This window comes from Erpetoichthys calabaricus, chromosome 12 (assembly GCF_900747795.2).
Source record: "Erpetoichthys calabaricus chromosome 12, fErpCal1.3, whole genome shotgun sequence".
Classification (NCBI taxonomy): Eukaryota; Metazoa; Chordata; class Cladistia; order Polypteriformes; family Polypteridae; genus Erpetoichthys; species Erpetoichthys calabaricus.
In genome coordinates this window covers 145,690,739-145,708,503 of record NC_041405.2, presented here as the reverse complement: position 1 = coordinate 145,708,503, position 17,765 = coordinate 145,690,739, and the positions used below count along the sequence as shown (strand labels likewise).

General features: G+C 40.1%; 1 protein-coding gene across 3 annotated transcripts in view; it reads left to right on the top strand.

Annotated features, from left to right (window-relative positions):
• The window catches only part of sh3gl1b (SH3-domain GRB2-like 1b), a 140,807-nt gene that overhangs the window by 102,231 nt on the left and 20,811 nt on the right, over positions 1-17,765 (top strand). The window contains exons 5-9 of one of the 3 annotated variants that reach the window (XM_028816495.2): positions 9,180-9,313; positions 9,474-9,632; positions 12,703-12,806; positions 13,018-13,160; positions 13,272-13,325. In XM_028816495.2, coding sequence (XP_028672328.1) covers positions 9,180-9,313; positions 9,474-9,632; positions 12,703-12,806; positions 13,018-13,160; positions 13,272-13,325 — 594 coding nt within the window. The remainder of the gene's footprint in view (positions 1-9,179; positions 9,314-9,473; positions 9,633-12,702; positions 12,807-13,017; positions 13,161-13,271; positions 13,326-17,765) is intronic. The other 2 variants (XM_028816496.2, XM_028816497.2) reach the window with 2 other exon arrangements.

Here is a 17,765-nt window from a genome sequence, read left to right as displayed (position 1 = left end):
AGTTAAAATGGCTTTAAAGAGCCACACAATGAAGTACCCTATTTCTAAACCGCAAAGGTGTAACGTTCATTACACAAGGATAAAAGCTGTGAAGGGCATTGGCCATTTAGGTAAGGTCCCAAAAATGAAGACCAAACATTAGCAAAACTATCCAAAGGCCATAGATAAGAAGAAGAATGCATGCATCAAATGGCATTGTTATTGTCTACATTCATGCAGAATGACAATCCCCATCAAAGGCCTCTTTTTCAAGAGAATAACTTTTCACTAGTTTTCCTGCAGTTAAATTCATCCTCACCGCTTTCAATGGAAGGAATATTGCATTGAACCTCATACTGATACGGTAATCCCTCCTCGATCGCGGGGGTTGCATTCCAGAACCCCCGCGAAAGGTGAAAATCCACGAAGTAGAAACCATATGTTTATATGGTTATTTTTATATATTTTAAGTCCTTATAAACTCTCCCACATGGTTTATAAATATTCCCCGTACAGTTATACAGCATAAACCCTTTATATTCTCTTAGTTATTAGGTAAGATTCGTTGAAATTATGTATGTAAACACAGTTTATATACTACTCACAAACATACGCATCGTATGTCATTGAGGAGTTTTATTTAATATGTAATACAGTTTTAAATATATTGTAATTGATTAGGTAATATAAAAATAAGTGAAAAATCTATAACATGTAAATGCTGTACATAAAATCAAAATGTTATTTTAAAGATACTGTAGAGCGTCTCCGATATCACATTTGTTACACCGATTACAATAGACAGGCCACTGGCAATAAATACCTACAATGCAAGAAAAATTGTATAAAATGTGTGCACAGTTACAATAAACGTACATACATGTACTAAGTACGTAGAAAAATAGTTATGGGTACTCACCAACAATGACATGACAACTTGTCAGATAACGATGACATTTACTGCACTGTCACAGCTCTTCTAAAGGAGCCTCTTCAGGCGACTGTGTAGCACCGCCGTTGTCTTCTTCCACTGAAGGCGTACTAGGCAGTGTTTTGCGGGTAAGGAACATCGTGATGGGCAGTTGCTGGCGCTGCTTTTTCATTTGTGTAAAGAGGTTCTTATATACTTCCGTGGCGCCGTCAAGAGCATTTTTAAATTGCAAAGAACGAATCATTTGCGGGTCCCATTCTTCAACTGATGTCTGGAGATCTTTTGCCATTCGTAGAATGGTTGCGAGATGCTCGAGAGTTAGGCCGGCGTCTTCTTCCTCTGCTGGGTCATCTTGTTCTTCCTCGCTCGCTGACTTGGTCATCTCGGCCAAATCTTCATCGCTCAGCAGCTCGGAGTGGGCATCGAGTAGCTCATTGATGTCATCACAGGTCATGTTGTTGAATCCCTCTCCTCCTAGCAGTTTTGCCAGCCTGACTGCCTTGTCAACCACCGAGTGATCAATTTCTTCTGCAGAAAAGCCCTTATTGTCGTGCACAACTTCTGGCCACAATTTCTTCCAGCAGGCATTAACCGTCTCTTTCTTCATATCATTAAGGGCCTGCTGCACGTTCACCATACACGATGTGATCATGTACTTAAGCCAGTACTCCTTCAGGGATAAGTCATCGTCCATGTCCATTGCCTCGACCATGTGTTGCAGGCTGTTCCTTGTGTACGAAGCCTTGAAAGCCCGGATAACTTCATGATCCATTGGTTGAATCAGTGATGTCGTATTTGGTGGCAAGAACTCTATTTTTACACCTTGGTAGGATAGATCCAAGGGATGACCTCCAGCATTGTCCAGAAGTAAAAGGACTTTGAAATCCAGCCCTTTATCTGCCAGATAGATCTTTACCACTGGGACGAAGCATTGGTGAAACCAATCCGACGTTAGGCGTTTCGTAATCCAGGCCTTCAGGTTGTGCATCCAGTACACAGGCAGCAGGTTTTTATTCTTATTTTTCAGGGCCCGGGGGTTTTTGGACTTATAAATGAGCCCAGGCTTTATCATAAAGCCCACAGCATTGCTGCACATGACCAGCGTGATGCGATCTTTGAGAGCCTTAAACCCCGGGGCTTTTGCCTCTTCCTTCGTGATAAAAGTATGAGACGGCATCTGCTTCCAAAATAGGGCCGTCTCATCCATATTAAACACGGTTTCAGGCTGATATCCGCCTTCCTCAATGATCGCCTTGAACGTGTCGGCGATGTATTTCTCGGCTATGGCTTTGTCTGCGGAGGCAGCCTCTCCTTGCAGGTTAACACTGGCCAAGTTGAACCTTTTCTTGAATTTTTCAAACCAGCCCTTGCTGGCAGTAAATTCATGGTTCTCGCTGGGGGATTCAGCAGAAGTTCCAGGTTGAGGGACATCGTCTAGAGCGTCTCCGGCATCCACAAACCTATCATAAAGTTTGTTTGGCCTTTTCTCGGATGATATTGGTGTCCATGGGGATGTTCTTCTTCCGGCAGTCTTCGATCCAAATCCCTAAAGCAGATTCCATCCGGACTACCGCCTTATTACGTCCACTTACAGTTCGTTTCGCGTCCTGGTTAAAGGACACTGCGGCCGTAGATCATACAGTATATTCTTTTCCTCCTTCTTAATATAACGAACTGTGGACTCGTTGATGCCGTAGTGGCGTCCTACAGCGGCGTAGCTTTTCCCGTCCTTCAACATGTCCAAAAATTTTACCTTTTCAGCAATTGTTAGCATCTTCCGTTGGCACTTCGGCACGGCCCCAGGAGCAGGAGCAGATCATTTTGTAGACATAACGAAGGGCTTGACTACAGTACGCACAAAGAAACACGTTGATGTTAAATGAGCGAGACGAGATGCCAGATTTAAGCGAAATCGAATTCTGCGCTCCCAGTCAGCACCCAGGAACTTAACCGCGTGCTCTGATTGGGTAGCTTCTCAGCCATCCGCCAATAGCGTCCCTTGTTTGAAATCAAATGGGCAAATCAACTGAGGAAGCATACAGTACTGTAAACACGTACCAGAAATAAAAAGACGGCAGACATCCGCGAAGCAGTGAAAAATCCGCGATATATATTCACATATGCTTACATGTAAAATCCACGATAGAGTGAAGCCGTGAAAGTCAAAGCACGATATAGCGAGGGATTACTGTATTTTATTATTGCAGCTAAAATAAGGCCATGCTGGCTATAATTTCAGCTACAAAGTAGCATTTCAGTTAGAAATATTTCAATAGGACTTGATGAAAGATGCATCATTATACTCGAATTGTGCACAGAATGGCATCCTCTATACCTCAAAGTAGACAGCAAATCCAGCAATGACTTGTAAGGGGCCTACAATAACTTTAACTTTAAATTGACTACAGTGCTTAGCTGCCAAGAGTGCAGCTAACATTAATCAGTAAGCAATATAAAGATGCCATTGCTAAAATTATTAATTTATAAGGAACTTATTATGTTGGTTGTAAATGATTAACTTTATGTGGTCAATTGTAACTAAAAATACCTTTATATCTCCAGGATATGTATGTCATAAAATCTAACAACCATTATATCACTTGTCCCAAACTCTCACTGAAACACTTTGAAGACTGTTTCCATCCATTTTGGTGCTTCTGTTTGTAGATGCTAGATATGGGTGGGATAAATAGGCAGAAGGGATAATGTGCACAACTTTTTTAGGCAGATGACCTAAGTGAGGCAAGGATGAAGATTCAAATGTCACAGCGACAAGCATACAAAAAACAGGACCAAAGTGGGAATTTTCCAAACAATTTGAGAGATTTGGAGATGTTTTTGCCTAAAAGTAAAAAATAAAACTTTCAGATTGTGTGTAAAGTGTTAAATACCCAAAAAGACACTGGGTGCATTTAGATGCATGTTAATAACCCGGACATTTACAGAAACCCAGCATGCGTCCATGACCAGGAACTCTTATAAGGTTGCTGATTATTGACACCATGCATTTACAAAACATGAACACAAATTTGTTTATAGTGGATTAGTGTACACCAAACTGATTGGCAAACTCTCCACAACTACCAAGCCTACAGTTGAAGTTAGAAGTTTACATGCATTTAGGGTGAATTCTTTAAAACTCACTATATAAGCCCTCCACAGATTTTATACCAACCAACTCTATATTTGGCATATCATTTAAAACATTGACTTTGTGCAGGGCAGAATGTTTTTTTTTTTCTCATAATGTTCACAGACCTCCGAGTATTTCACATTTTATTGCTCGTATCATAATTCCAGTGGGTCACAAGTTTCCATACACTTTGTTCATATTCAGTGGCATTGCCTTTAAATTGTTTAACTAGAGCCAAACATCTTGAGTCGCTTTCGAAAAGCTTTTTACAGTAAGCAGGCGGAATTTTCTTCCATTCCTCCAGATAGAACTGGTGTAACTGGGACAGATTCGTTTTCCTCCTTTCTCACACACACTTTTTCAGTTCTGCGCACAAATTTTCAATTGGATTGAGGTGAGGGCTTTGTGATGGCCACTGCAATACCTTGACCTTGTTGTCCTTAAGCCATTTTGCCTCGACTTTGGAGGTCTACTTGGGGCCCTTGTCCATTTGGAATACCCATTTGCAATTAAGCTTCAACTTCCTTGCTCAGCTCTTGAGATGCTGCCACAGTATATCTCCATCATTTTCCTTCCTCATGATGCCTTTTGTTTTATGAAGTGTACCAGTCCCTCCTGAGGCAAAGCACCTCCCAAACATTATGCTTCCACCATCATGCTTGACAGTTGGGATGATGTTCTTTGGCTTGGAAGCCTCACCCTTTGTCCTCCAAACATAATGATGGTCATTATGGTCCAACAGTCCAATCTTTGATTCATCAGACCAGGTGACTTTACTCCAGAAGATAAGATCTTTGTCCCCATGTGTCATTGTAAACTGCAGTTTGGCTTTTTTATGGTGGGTTTAGAGCAGTGGCTTCCTCCTTGCTGAGTAGCCTTTCAGGTTATATTGATATCGGACTTGTTTTACTGTGTATAGAGACATTTGTCTACCTGTTTCCTCCAGCATCTTCATAAGGTCCTTTGCTGTTATTCTAGGATTGAGTTGCACTTTTCGTGCCAAAGTATGTTTTTTTCTCCAGGAGACAGAATGTGCCGCTTTCCTTAGTATGACGGCTGGGTGGTCCCATGGTGTTTATGCTTCAGTATTCTTGTTTATACAGATGAACGTGGAACCTTCTGGTGTTTGGAAATTGTTCCCAAAGATAAGCCAGATTTGTGGAGGTCCACCATTTTTTTCTGAATTCTTGCCTGATTTCTTTTGATTTTCCCATTATGTCAAGAGACAGTGAGTTTGATGGTAGGCCTTAACGTCCGTCCACGTGTTGACTCTACTTAGGCTAATCGGCTATCAGAAGCCAATTGTCTAACTGCCTAAAGGCTTGACATCATTTTCTGGAATATTCCAAGCTGTTTAAGGGCACAGTTAACAAACATTGTCACCCTCTGGAATTAAGAGATTGTCAGTAAAAAGTGAAATAATTTGATTGTGAACATTAGTGGAAAAATTACTTTTGCCCTGCAGAAAGCAGATATCTGAAATATTATGACAAATTTATAGCTTGTTAGCATAAAATCTGTGGAGGGGTTATAAAGTGAGTTTTAAAGAATTCACTCTGAGTGTGTGGAAACGTCTGACTTCACCTATATAAAGAGCAATGGGGACTCTTCGTTTATAAAGGCAGAGCTGCACATGTGGTAACTGGATTCGGGCTCATCACATTGCTTAATTTAATGCATAATTTTATAAATGTGCTTCTTGACATCCTGATCTTTTCCCTATGTTTATTATTGGTAAACTCTTTCAAACTAACACTGTTGCACCAGTCTTTGCTTCACTCACACATCTAGCAACCCACGGATAATAAATGATGAAAGCATCCACAAAGATGAGGCAGCAGCTTGGGCGATTGCGGTATTCCTTCACCTGGTTGAAATAATCTGTCTCAATATAGAGTTAGTCCCATGTGTACAAACAAGATCCGTTCCCAAGTCTGTCTTTAAGTCAGATTTGTAGGTAAGTAGGAAAACATACATATGGTTCTTATTTAGCATCATTTAGTGAAACGTTTGTCTTAATATGTAGTTTGTATTTTACCCCTGGAATGTGATCTGACTTAAAGTGGCTCCTTCCTTAAGCCAGTGAAGTACTATAATGTGTGTGTGTTTGTTATTAGACATTAGTGCGAGAGGACACTACGGTTCGTGTGGTGTAAATTTTGTCATCAGTCATTGGCAACTGCACGCCACCAGAATTTTGTATTTGTACCACCCTGTGTGTGCCAGTTGTATGCATTAGACAAGAAAACGTGCTTATTGGAGGAACAGTTGTGTGAAATGATGCTAACTGCACTTATACAATCCAACATTTAAAAGCACACTTCTATAGCCAAATGTGCATAAATTCTTAACAAGAAATTGCCGAGATTTTGGAAAAAGCTGAATGTTTGTGCAGGCAGAAATGGAAATATCTGTGAGATCGATATGTAAAGGCAAGAAAAAACTCCATGGGGAAGACCCCTTCACCACATTTAGCCAAACCAAGAACACTCTTCGGGAGGTAGGCCTATCATTGCTAAAGTCTACAATCAAAAGAAGACTTCATGAAAGTAAACATAGAGGGTTTACCACAAGGCAAACCTCATGCATAGAAAGGACCGATCAGACTTTGCCAGAAAACATTTTTAGAACCCTGTCCAGTTCTAGAATAATTTTCTTTGGACAAAGGAAAGTAGATCAATAAATACCTGATTGTTGGAAAGAGAAGAGTATGGAGAAGAGAAGAAACTGGTCATGATCCAATGAATATTACATCATCTGTGAACCATGGTCGAGGCCGTGTTATGGCCTGATCACGTATGGCTGCAACTGGAAGTCAGTCACTGGTGTTTACTGATGATATGACTGCTGGCAGACGTAGAAGGATGAATTCTGAAGTTTCCAGGGCTGTACTGTCTGCTCAGATTCAGACACATGCTGCAAAACTGACAGGAAGACTCCTCACAGTACAGATGGACAATGAGCCAAAGCATACTGTTAAAGCAAATCAAGTGCTTTTCAATAAAAAGTAGTGGAATATTCTTCAAAGGCCAAGTCAGTCAACTGACCACAACCCAACTGGACATACATTTCACTTGCTGAAGGCAAAAGTGATGGCAGAACGTTCAGTGAACAAGCAGCAACTGAAGACCGCAGCAATAAAGACCTGGCAGAGCATCACTGGAGTGGAAACTCGGCATTTGGAGATGGCCATGGGTTCCAGACTTAAGGTAGTCATCGACTGTAAAGGATTTTCAACCATATATTGAGAATGATCATTGTATTTATTATTATGTTAGTTTGTCTAAATACTTTTGAGTTCCTGGAAATGGGGGGGCTATGCAGAAAAATGTCTGTCATTTCTAAATGGCTCATACGATATTTTTAGCAAACCCCTTAAATTAAAGCTGAAAGTCTAAACTCCAATCATATAATGATTGCTTAATTTCAAATCCATTGTGGTGGTAATACAGAGCCAAAATTATGGTAACTGTGCAACTGTCCGAATAGTTATGGACCTAACTGTAAGTGGGCCTTCTTCAAATTTTTTATATTATACGCTTTATGGCAGTCTGTTCGTAAGTACGAATGGTCCATAAGTGAATCGTTGTTAACCTGGGGAGTGGCTGTATTTCAAAATTCGCTACGTTTATGTTGATAAGATGAACATCCAGTGCTAAGCTCAGCAACACAATCTCAGAAGACACAGGCTTCATGCTTGTTTTCAGATTCACAGTGGCCGATGATGGTTAAATCTTTTTCTTGTGCTGTTTAATGACGTCAGAGCAGTTTGCCAAGGGAGAACTCTGTAAGGGGACTCATGCATACAAGTGGCAGTTTTTAAGAAACCAGATTTCTGCCTTAACTGGGTTACTTACCTTACCTCACCTCATTTTGTGTTGCCTGTAAATGCATTCACTGTAAAAGACCTCCAGCAAATATTAGAACGAGGGCTCTGAAAACTCACTGACATAGCACATAGTTTACTTATTTGCTGAAAATTGATTGAACATGTGAGATTTGTTACGCTTATATTGTTAACCTATGTTTTAATCCAGGATAAAGCCAGACAAGTCTAGGTAAAAATTAAACATGAGTTTTAATTAAAATAAATATGAAATGGGTATGTATTACAGATGGAGCTACACTAGACACACATTCCTCTATTTAGTTATTTATATTTAAATGTACTCTGTGACCAACATTCAGTGGCAGATTTAGATGTGGGTGACATAGGAAGCAGCACAGGGCACCTGCACCAAAAATTCAGAATGGTGATTGTAGCCTGAGCCAGTCAATCCATTAGGGGCACCATTTGCGAAAGTTAAGGGGCACACACTCTGTAAAGTCTGTATTGCGTGCATGGAGGGGTGCCTATTATGTAACTGAAGGAGTGCATGTTCTAGACACAGATTGGGAACCAAGGGTTGTCAAAGTCTAACACAGACTACCTGCTATGGACACAGAGGGGTGCCATCTCCCACCCCACCTAGGTCTCCAAATAGGCTTTGACCGGCACTGTCTACATATAACTATAGTAGGTCCCTGACTATCCTGTGGGCAAGCTCCTCAACTAACCCGCGCCAAGGTCTTTATGGTACACTACTTGCCTCACCTCCTCCTGCCATGTAAGCCTTTGTCCAGCACTCCACACTAGACTCCAAGCTTGTTAATCTAACAACATGAAAGAAGCACTTAAACTTTTTTATGGGATCATTTCTAAATTACAGCTCTTAATCATTTCTTAGGCTAGATATGCCTCAGAAAACTCTTAACGTAGGCTCTCCAGCACTCCCCTTGGTGTTCTGAAAAACCCCTGATAATAGATTGCAGGAGCGCATGCAAAGAGTCACATGCCTCAATACTATTGGTTAACTTCCCTGAAGGAACGCCTCGGGATTCTCCCGGAAGAGCTAGAAGAAGTGGCCGGGGAGAGGGAAGTCTGGGTATCTGTGCTCAAGCTGCTGCCCCCGCGACCCGACCTCGGATAAGCGGAAGAAGATGGATGGATGGATGGATGGATGGAACTTCCCTGAAACAATAACTTGCTGGGCTTATATCCATTGTTTATTATATTGGTAGACAAACCCATGTGGTAAAAAACATTGATAATACTAAATTTAGCTCTCGTAAAAAATAATCCTCTCCTGCTTTTAGGTGCTGCCCTTGTGGATGCTGGAGAGACTATGAAGCGACTGGCTGAGGTGAAGGACTCTTTGGATATTGAAGTAAAGCAAAACTTTATTGACCCTCTGCAGAACCTATGCGACAAAGACCTCAAGGAGATCCAGGTATTTAGCAGTTGGCCCAAGACGCAAAGCTAAGTGCTATGCTTGACCTTGAGAAATCCTCTAGGTCTTGACTATAGATAAAATATCAGTCCTGTTTCCCTATATTTTCAGTTCAAGCGGAAACTCTCACAATTTGTTTCATTGTTGATATTTGACTTAGCATCACCTAAAAAAACTGGAGGGTCGTAGGCTAGACTATGATTACAAGAAGAAGCGTCAGGGTAAAATCCCAGATGAGGAGGTGCGCCAAGCCCTGGAAAAATTTGATGAATCCAAGGAAGTTGCAGAGACCAGTATGTTCAACTTGCTAGAGACTGATGTAAGTATGCAGTGTCTGCCATCTCTATTTAACTGTTAACCTTCCATTAGTGCTGGGCGGTATACTGGTTCATACCAAAAACCGTTTTTTATTCTAGTTATAATATGGATTTTTGTTATACCGCAGCACCGGTTTAAAAAGCCTAAACAACATTTGGAACGTGGCGCAGTGGGGGGGAACTTTTTCACTGCTGCACCGCTAAACACTGATTACATGCATTAGTGGATGTATTGAACGGTGAAAATGGACAGAGAACATTCTGAAACTGAAGCTGTAGCAGACGATAAAGTTGAACATGATGACACAGAAGAACTTTTGTCAAAAAAAGGAGCCGTGTCTGTTGTCTGGAGATACTTTGGTTTTAAAAGATTGGATGTGGACCATTATGTTCAAATGTATGAATACTGTTTCTGTATTACTGGATAATACTGCAAGCCAAGTTGTGCTTGTTTTTTTTATTTTTTTCTCAATACTCTGTAATGTACCTGGGTACTACTGTATAATAGTGTGACGACATGTTGAATTTATTCTCGACATTTCCACTTTAATCTCGACGCTAATGACGAGAATAAAGTCGACATTTTGACTTTATTCTCGCCGTTTATATTGAGATTAAAGTTTACATGTTGACTTTATTCTCGTAATTTTTCATTAAAGTAGAACATCGTAAACTAAACTTCATCTTAAAATGAATATTTAATTTACTAGATTTTCTCAAACCTCGTCATAAGTTATGTAGCACATTAAATATTTTGTGTTAAGTGTTCCCTGACCCAGTTGTTAATCGATATCATTTTCATGATGAAATGCATTAAAGCAGGTATTAATCATGTGGGGGCACAGGGGCGTGGACGTTGCACTGCTGCGTCGCAAGCAAGGGGTTCCCAGGTGTTCCCTGCCTTGAATTTGCATGTTTTTCTGGTGAGTTAACTTGGCGTGCTTCAGTTTTTTTCAAAGTCATGTAGGATGTGGAGTTTTGTTACGTTATATTGACCCTGCTAGTGTATGTATTGCTCATATTTACCCTGCGATGTGCTGGCGCCACGTTCAGGATTTGCTCCTACCTCGCACATAATGCTTGCTGGGATGGGTGCAACCCTGAATGGATGGCATAATTAAACATGTATAACGGAGATTTTTTTAAAGTTCTGAACACTACGTGGTCTAAGTTTATAACTAGTTTTAATTTCACAAAGACGTTTATCGTGTGGTGATTGGTTATGTGGAGAAAGAAAAAGGAAGGATAGGAACTGGGGGTTCGGTACGTCAGACAGAGACAGCATGCATACAATAAAAAAAGCCCGCTCAGAAGAACATCCATTGAATTCTGCGTTCGTGTCTCCGACCACCAGATCACGAATCCAATATTTACACAATATTTTAAGTTAAACCTGTGCGATACCCATTCATGCATCCAGTTTTTTGGAGCCTCGTCACACCTGCCATAAAGTTCACTACACTGAACGTACACCTGGGGACCCCTTATTGCGAGGGAGCAGCACTACCGTCACACCACCGTGCATGTTTAATACCTGCTTTAATGCATTTCTTCATGAAAATTTATCTTCGCATTCTATATTTCCAGAGAGCAGGAATAACATGAAGTGAATATATTCTGTGCGACGATCGCTGCCTGCGCCTCCTCAGTGCAAGAGGAAGTCAGTTTAAGAAGAGCGTAGCGATTAACAGCTGGGTCGGGGAACACTTAACACAAAGCATTTAATGTGCTACATTAACTCATGACAGGGTTTGAGAAAATCTAGTAAATTAAGCATTGATTTTAGGATGAAGTTTAGTTTACGTCCGACATTCTACTTTAATGACAAAATAAACTATGAGAATAAAGTGAAAATGTCGATTTTATTCTCGACATATAGTTTTTTTTGTTTTTTTTTCCTTCTTCACTGTGGCCCTGATACGCTTCTGTAGGGCTATACCACAAATACCATTATAAATGCAAGTTGCAGTTTTATTATTTATGTATATAGCTTAGCTTGAAGCAAGGTCCATGTTAATGCAGTTTGCCTTAATGATGGTGCAGTTGGTAAAGATGTCCTCACCAAGTTGCACTTGTTTTATTTTATTTTATTTTAATTTGGTGAATACTGTGTAATGCACCTGGGCTTGAAGTCTTGGAAGTAATAGTATTATTACTGGAAGTTGCACCATTATTTATTTTATTGTTATTATTTATTAGTTTAAATATTATGCAGTTTAATGATGGTAAAGTTGTTTAGAAAGTCACTTTAATGTGTCAGTGGACAGAGGTTGTTAACATTAACAAAGTGTAGTTGATTTACAAAAATATTTACTATTTTTTTCCTTTTCTAAGACATGTTCAGTGCAATAAAACTTTTGATAAGCACCTCTGGATATTTTACTAAGTCTAAATGCCTCTTTGGATGGTTGAAAATATGTTGTCAAAATTTTAGTTTAAGTTGTTTGCAAACTTTGTTCAATAAAAAGGCTCTATATTTTGACTGCATCTGTCATGCAATGCGATTCCTTCTCTTCATTAGTGCCACCCCCTTGAAAACTATGACTTTATGGGGCCATGCAAACCTGTATTAATACTTGTGTGCACATTAAAATGTTTTTTTGTACAATGTACAATTCTCATGAAAGTGGAATAGGTTATTCTTAGCCAGTAATTGCAGTGGAAAAGTGATAGATAGATATGAAAGGCACTATATAATAGATAGATAGATACATACATACATTCATTCATTCATTCTTAATCCCAAGGGGAAATTCACATACTCCACCAGCAGCATAGTGACAAAAAGACAATATTAAATTAAAGAGTGATAAAAATGCAGGTATAACAGACAATAACTTTGTATAATGTTAACGTTTACCCCCAGGGTGAAATTGAAGTGTGTGTAAATGTGGTTAACATCCACTCATGCATGGGGAAAAAAATACCCTCCAATACCGTGAAACCAGTATAATTTTTAAAAATACCGTGATAGAGAATTTTGGTCATACCGCCCAGCACTACCTTCCATCTACTCCATGCACGTTTGTGCTGTTAACTCAGAGAATGATGGCTGTCTGTTCTTTTTTGTAGATTGAGCAGGTCAGCCAGCTGTCCGCTCTGGTGGAGGCCCAACTTGATTACCACAGACAAGCTGTTCAAGTCATGGAAGATCTTTCAGAAAAGTTGAAGATAAGGTAAATTTATGCTGTTAATGATGGGAAATAGAGCTCCTGTACTTCTGGTCTTCCAAAGGTTCAATCATTTCAACCAGCTAATTTGAAATTCCTGCTCTAACTCCATAATTAGCATTTGTGGGTTCTATAGCTTGGGTATTCTAGTCAGGGTCCTGAAGGACAAAAGATGTCCCGCTTCCATAAGCATTTTTGTAATTTTTTGCTTATGCAGGATGAATGAAGCATCTTCACAGCCTAAAAGGGAATATACTCCAAAGCCTAAGCCTGTTTACAGCTATGGAGACCAAGATCAGTCGAATGGGGGTTTTTCTTATGGATCTTCAGCAGCTAGCCAACCCTCCAGTAAGGCACCAGGTGAGACAGCATAAGTGTTAAGTTAATGCGTATTGGAGAATTGCCAGCTGTGGTCGATTTGTGAAACATTTTTTTGCTTTAATCTATCTTCTTTTTGCACTTTGATGTCAGCAGCTTCATTCCGCTCGGATCGACCAGTCCGTGCACCCAGTGTCCGCAGCACCTGTAAGTTTCAGAGTAGCTTGGAGTGGACTGCTGTCCTGCTCTGTTGCTTGTTTTTGCCGCCTTCCACTAACCCTGCAGAGCTTCTACTACGAAGGGATACTCTGTGTTTCTATTTAGCCATCTGCTCCACTAACCAACTATTTAACTGCAGTTTGCTAACTTTCCGTTAGGTTTTATAGGCCATACCTGCCAGTCCAGCATAAGCGAAGCATCGGTGCATTGGCATTGTGTGGGTCAGTTTTAATACACCTTTCCTAAATACTTTTGTTTGCAGTTTGACTCTCTCTTTCTGAATCTGAGCGGCAGTAATTAATGGCTGATTACTGTGGTGGATTTTCAAGTTCAGTCTGTTGCTTTCAGTCAACAATTGCTTATCTTCTTCTGAGTTTGCTGCACCCAATGAGCTCTTAAATAGAATTGTTTTAATTAACTGCACTATTGAGAACTATTGGGCTCCTGAGCCTTATGGCCTTCAGCTAATTCATTATACCAAATATGTCACAATATGGTTAGATACCCTTTGTTTGTATGCAACACAGTGTAGGGAGATGTACCTTTCTGTCTTACAGCTACTTTCTGGCATAATTATTCATTTAGCAGACAGTTTTATCCAAAGCGTCTTACAAATGAGAATTAATGTAATCGAATCAACATAAAGTAGAAGTTGATTTTGAAACAAATGTTACAGGTCACTTTTAATGTTTTTCATGTACCAAAGTCTGTACAGTATGAATAACAAATGTGTGTACCTTTTCTTCACTGCTTAAAAAAAAAAAAATCACAAAGTAAGTGAGAATCGGTATCTGATCATCAGTCTTTAAAGGGCTATACAGTAAAGAATATAACTGATTTCAGAGCATGTAAGTGAAAAGGAATCATCATTTTATGCTGAGAAAGTCATTTTTGAATCATTAAAATATCTTTATTGGTTCAGGAGATATTTGACACCAGTAACGGCGCACTGCACGATAATGTGCAGTGAATACACTTGACTTACAGTTCCATCCTCTTTCTCTATACGTTTAGCATTCATTTGCTCAGAGGTTGATACGCTTGCTGCTTACTGAGCATCCACCCTAGCAGCCCGCTTCTTCTTCTCTTTCGTCAGCATCTTTTCGTGTTAAAACTCATTAAGTCAGTGTTTGTGTTCCAATTACTTAGTACGTTTTCTGTAATTTTTCACATAAGCTGGCACTTAAGTCTTCAAACTGCCTCAAGAATGATTTAAGATATGAAGCGGTAGGGGAGGTGACAGCAAAGGTGGTAGGGATGAGAACGGCACATGCACGGTCGCCATGCTGTCCGTTGCCGAGAGTTGATTCTACAATAAAATAAAAATATGAAGAGGAATAACCTTGGAGGTCAATCATCACCCCGAAAGCGGATAGTAGACGTCACATAGTATATGTGTAGCAAATTTCCGGTCAATACGTCAAACGGTTTGTGAGCTACAGGTGATTTAAAAACCTGGGCAGACAAATAAATAGCCACGGTAGCCTATTATATGCAGTGCATCCGGAAAGTATTCACAGTGCATCATTTTTTCCCACATTTTGTTATGTTACAGCCTTATTCCAAAATGGATTAAATTCATTTTTTTCCTCAGAATTCTAAACACAACACCCCATAATGACATGAAAAAAAGTTTACTTGAGGTTTTTGCAAATTTATTAAAAATAAAAAAACTGAGAAATCCCATGTACATAAGTGTTCACAGCCTTTGCTCAATACTTTGTCGATGCACCTTTGGCAGCAATTACAGCCTCAAGTCTTTTTGAATATGATGCCACAAGCTTGGCACACCTATCCTTGGCCAGTTTCGCCCATTCCTCTTTGCAGCACCTTTCAAGCTCCATCAGGTTGGATGGGAAACGTCGGTGCACAGCCATTTTAAGATCTCTCCAGACATGTTCAATCAGATTCAAGTCTGGGCTCTGGCTGGGCCACTCAAGGACATTCACAGAGTTGTCCTGAAGCCACTCCTTTGATATCTTGGCTGTGTGCTTAGGGTCGTTGTCCTGCTGAAAGACGAACCATCACATGAGCAGGTTTTCATCCAGGATGTCTCTGTACATTGCTGCAGTCATCTTTCCCTTTATCCTGACTAGTCTCCCAGTTCCTGCCGCTGAAAAACATCCCCACAGCATGATGCTGCCACCACCATGCTTCCCTGTAGGGATGGTGCCAGGTTTCCTCCAAACGTGACGCCTGGCATTCACACCAAAGAGTTCAATCTTTGTCTCATCAGACCAGAGAATTTTCTTTCTCATGGTCTGAGAGTCCTTCAGGTACCTTTTGGCAAACTCCAGGCGGGCTGCCATGTGCCTTTTACTAAGGAGTGGCTTCCATCTGGCCACTCTACCATACAGGCCTGATTGGTGGATTTGCTGCAGAGATGGTTGTCCTTCTGGAAGGTTCTCCTCTATCCACAGAGGACCTCTGGAGCTCTGACAGAGTGACCATCGGGTTCTTGGTCACCTCCCTGACTAAGGCCCTTCTCCCCCGATCGCTCAGTTTAGATGGCCAGCCAGCTCTAGGAAGAGACCTGGTGGTTTCGAACTTCTTCCACTTACGGATGATGGAGGCCACTATGCTCATTGGGACCTTCAAAGCAGCAGAAATTTTTCTGTAACCTTCCCCAGATTTGTGCCTCGAGACAATCCTGTCTCGGAGGTCTACAGACAATTCATTTGACTTCATGCTTGGTTTGTGCTCTGACATGAACTGTCAACTGTGGGACCTTATATAGACAGGTGTGTGCCTTTCCAAATCATGTCCAGTCAACTGAATTTACCACAGGTGGACTCCAATTAAGCTGCAGAAACATCTCAAGGATGATCAGGGGAAACAGGATGCACCTGAGCTCAATTTTGAGCTTCACGGCAAAGGCTGTGAATACTTATATACATGTGCTTTCTCAATTTTTTTATTTTTAATAAATTTGCAAAAATCTCAAGTAAACTTTTTTCACGTTGTCATTATGGGGTGTTGTGTGTAGAATTCTGAGGGAAAAAAATGAATTTAATCCATTTTGGAATAAGGCTGTAACATAACAAAATGTGGAAAAAGTGATGCGCTGTGAATAGTTTCCGGATGCACTGTATAAAGAGATCTTGCAAAAGCTTCCAAATGTTAAAAATTGTGACTTCCGCCATCTTTGAAGTGGGTTACTGGATAATTACAAATTTTTACAAATTATATTTGGCCATCAATTATCCATACATATGATTAAATAAAAAATATTTCATATTTTTTTGAAATCTATGCAGCAACGACTTTCAAAATTATGCCAGTACTTAATCTTCTCCTGTTGTAAGAGCCATTTCCTAGTCACATGAGATCCATAAATGTTTTACTAGATGATAGTGCATAATTTATGGGAGCTTCCTATAACCCCCATAAGTAGAATTGAATTTGTATATTCTAGCTATTTCTAACTGCTCTGACTAAATATTATTCTCAGTTAGTGGCCAGCCTTGCCATGTGTAAGGTGTAGAGGGCACATGGTTTTAACATGTAAGACAAAGCACTTAAATGAAAGTTCTGCTCCGTACATTTAAAGCGTACAGAAGAAGAAGTTAAGAATCTTTAAGTATAAAAGAAGAAGTAAAGAACTTAAGTATAGAAATAACTACATTTAGTTTTACAAGAAAAGCTAAGTTTAGAGAAGATACATTTTTCTTTTTTTTGCATTTTATTCTACGTGTGTCACAACGTTTTTCTTTATTCTTGTGTGGATTATTTGCTTTGAATTTTCACTTAATATTTTTAAAGCAAACTTTCGGACTGAGGGATTTCTTTTGGTACACGTTTTACCCGTGCTTGATCTCGCCTTACACTCCGGCAGCTACACCTGTTAACAGGACACGAAAAGTGTCTAGTATGAATAACAGGGATGTGCCGAGAAGAAATGTTAAGGCACAAAGAACAGATAAAAGTGGTGTGCCTAGTTCAAAGAGTATGTCTTCTGCTTTATGCGGTGTCCTTGTATAGTGGACTCGCACAAGAATACTCCTGGTCTTTAATAAAGTAGGGCTTCACATTTTAAGTAAGTAAGCAAGTATAGCTTAAATATTATCTTCTAGCATTTAAATCCTTACCTTGTTTTTTGTTTTCTGCTTTTCTTGGTAATGTGTTTTTGTGAAAGCATTTTGGGTGGGTGGTTAGAGTTCACCAGGCACCAAGAAGGCAGTTGACATCTAATGGCTAATTACTCATCACATCCTATTAAAGTGTTGAATCACTTTCTGTTCCTCGTTATGCAGTTTTTTGTTGAATTCACATTTGTTGCTCGACTTTGAGGGAAACAATCCCAACTTCCACCCACACACAGCCTTTCAATTTAGAATGGCATTTTGAAGACACCCCTCTTTGACAACACTCAGGAGGTCTTGAAAGCCTGATGTGATGCTGCATCTGCCTGTGTGCATTTTTATGCCT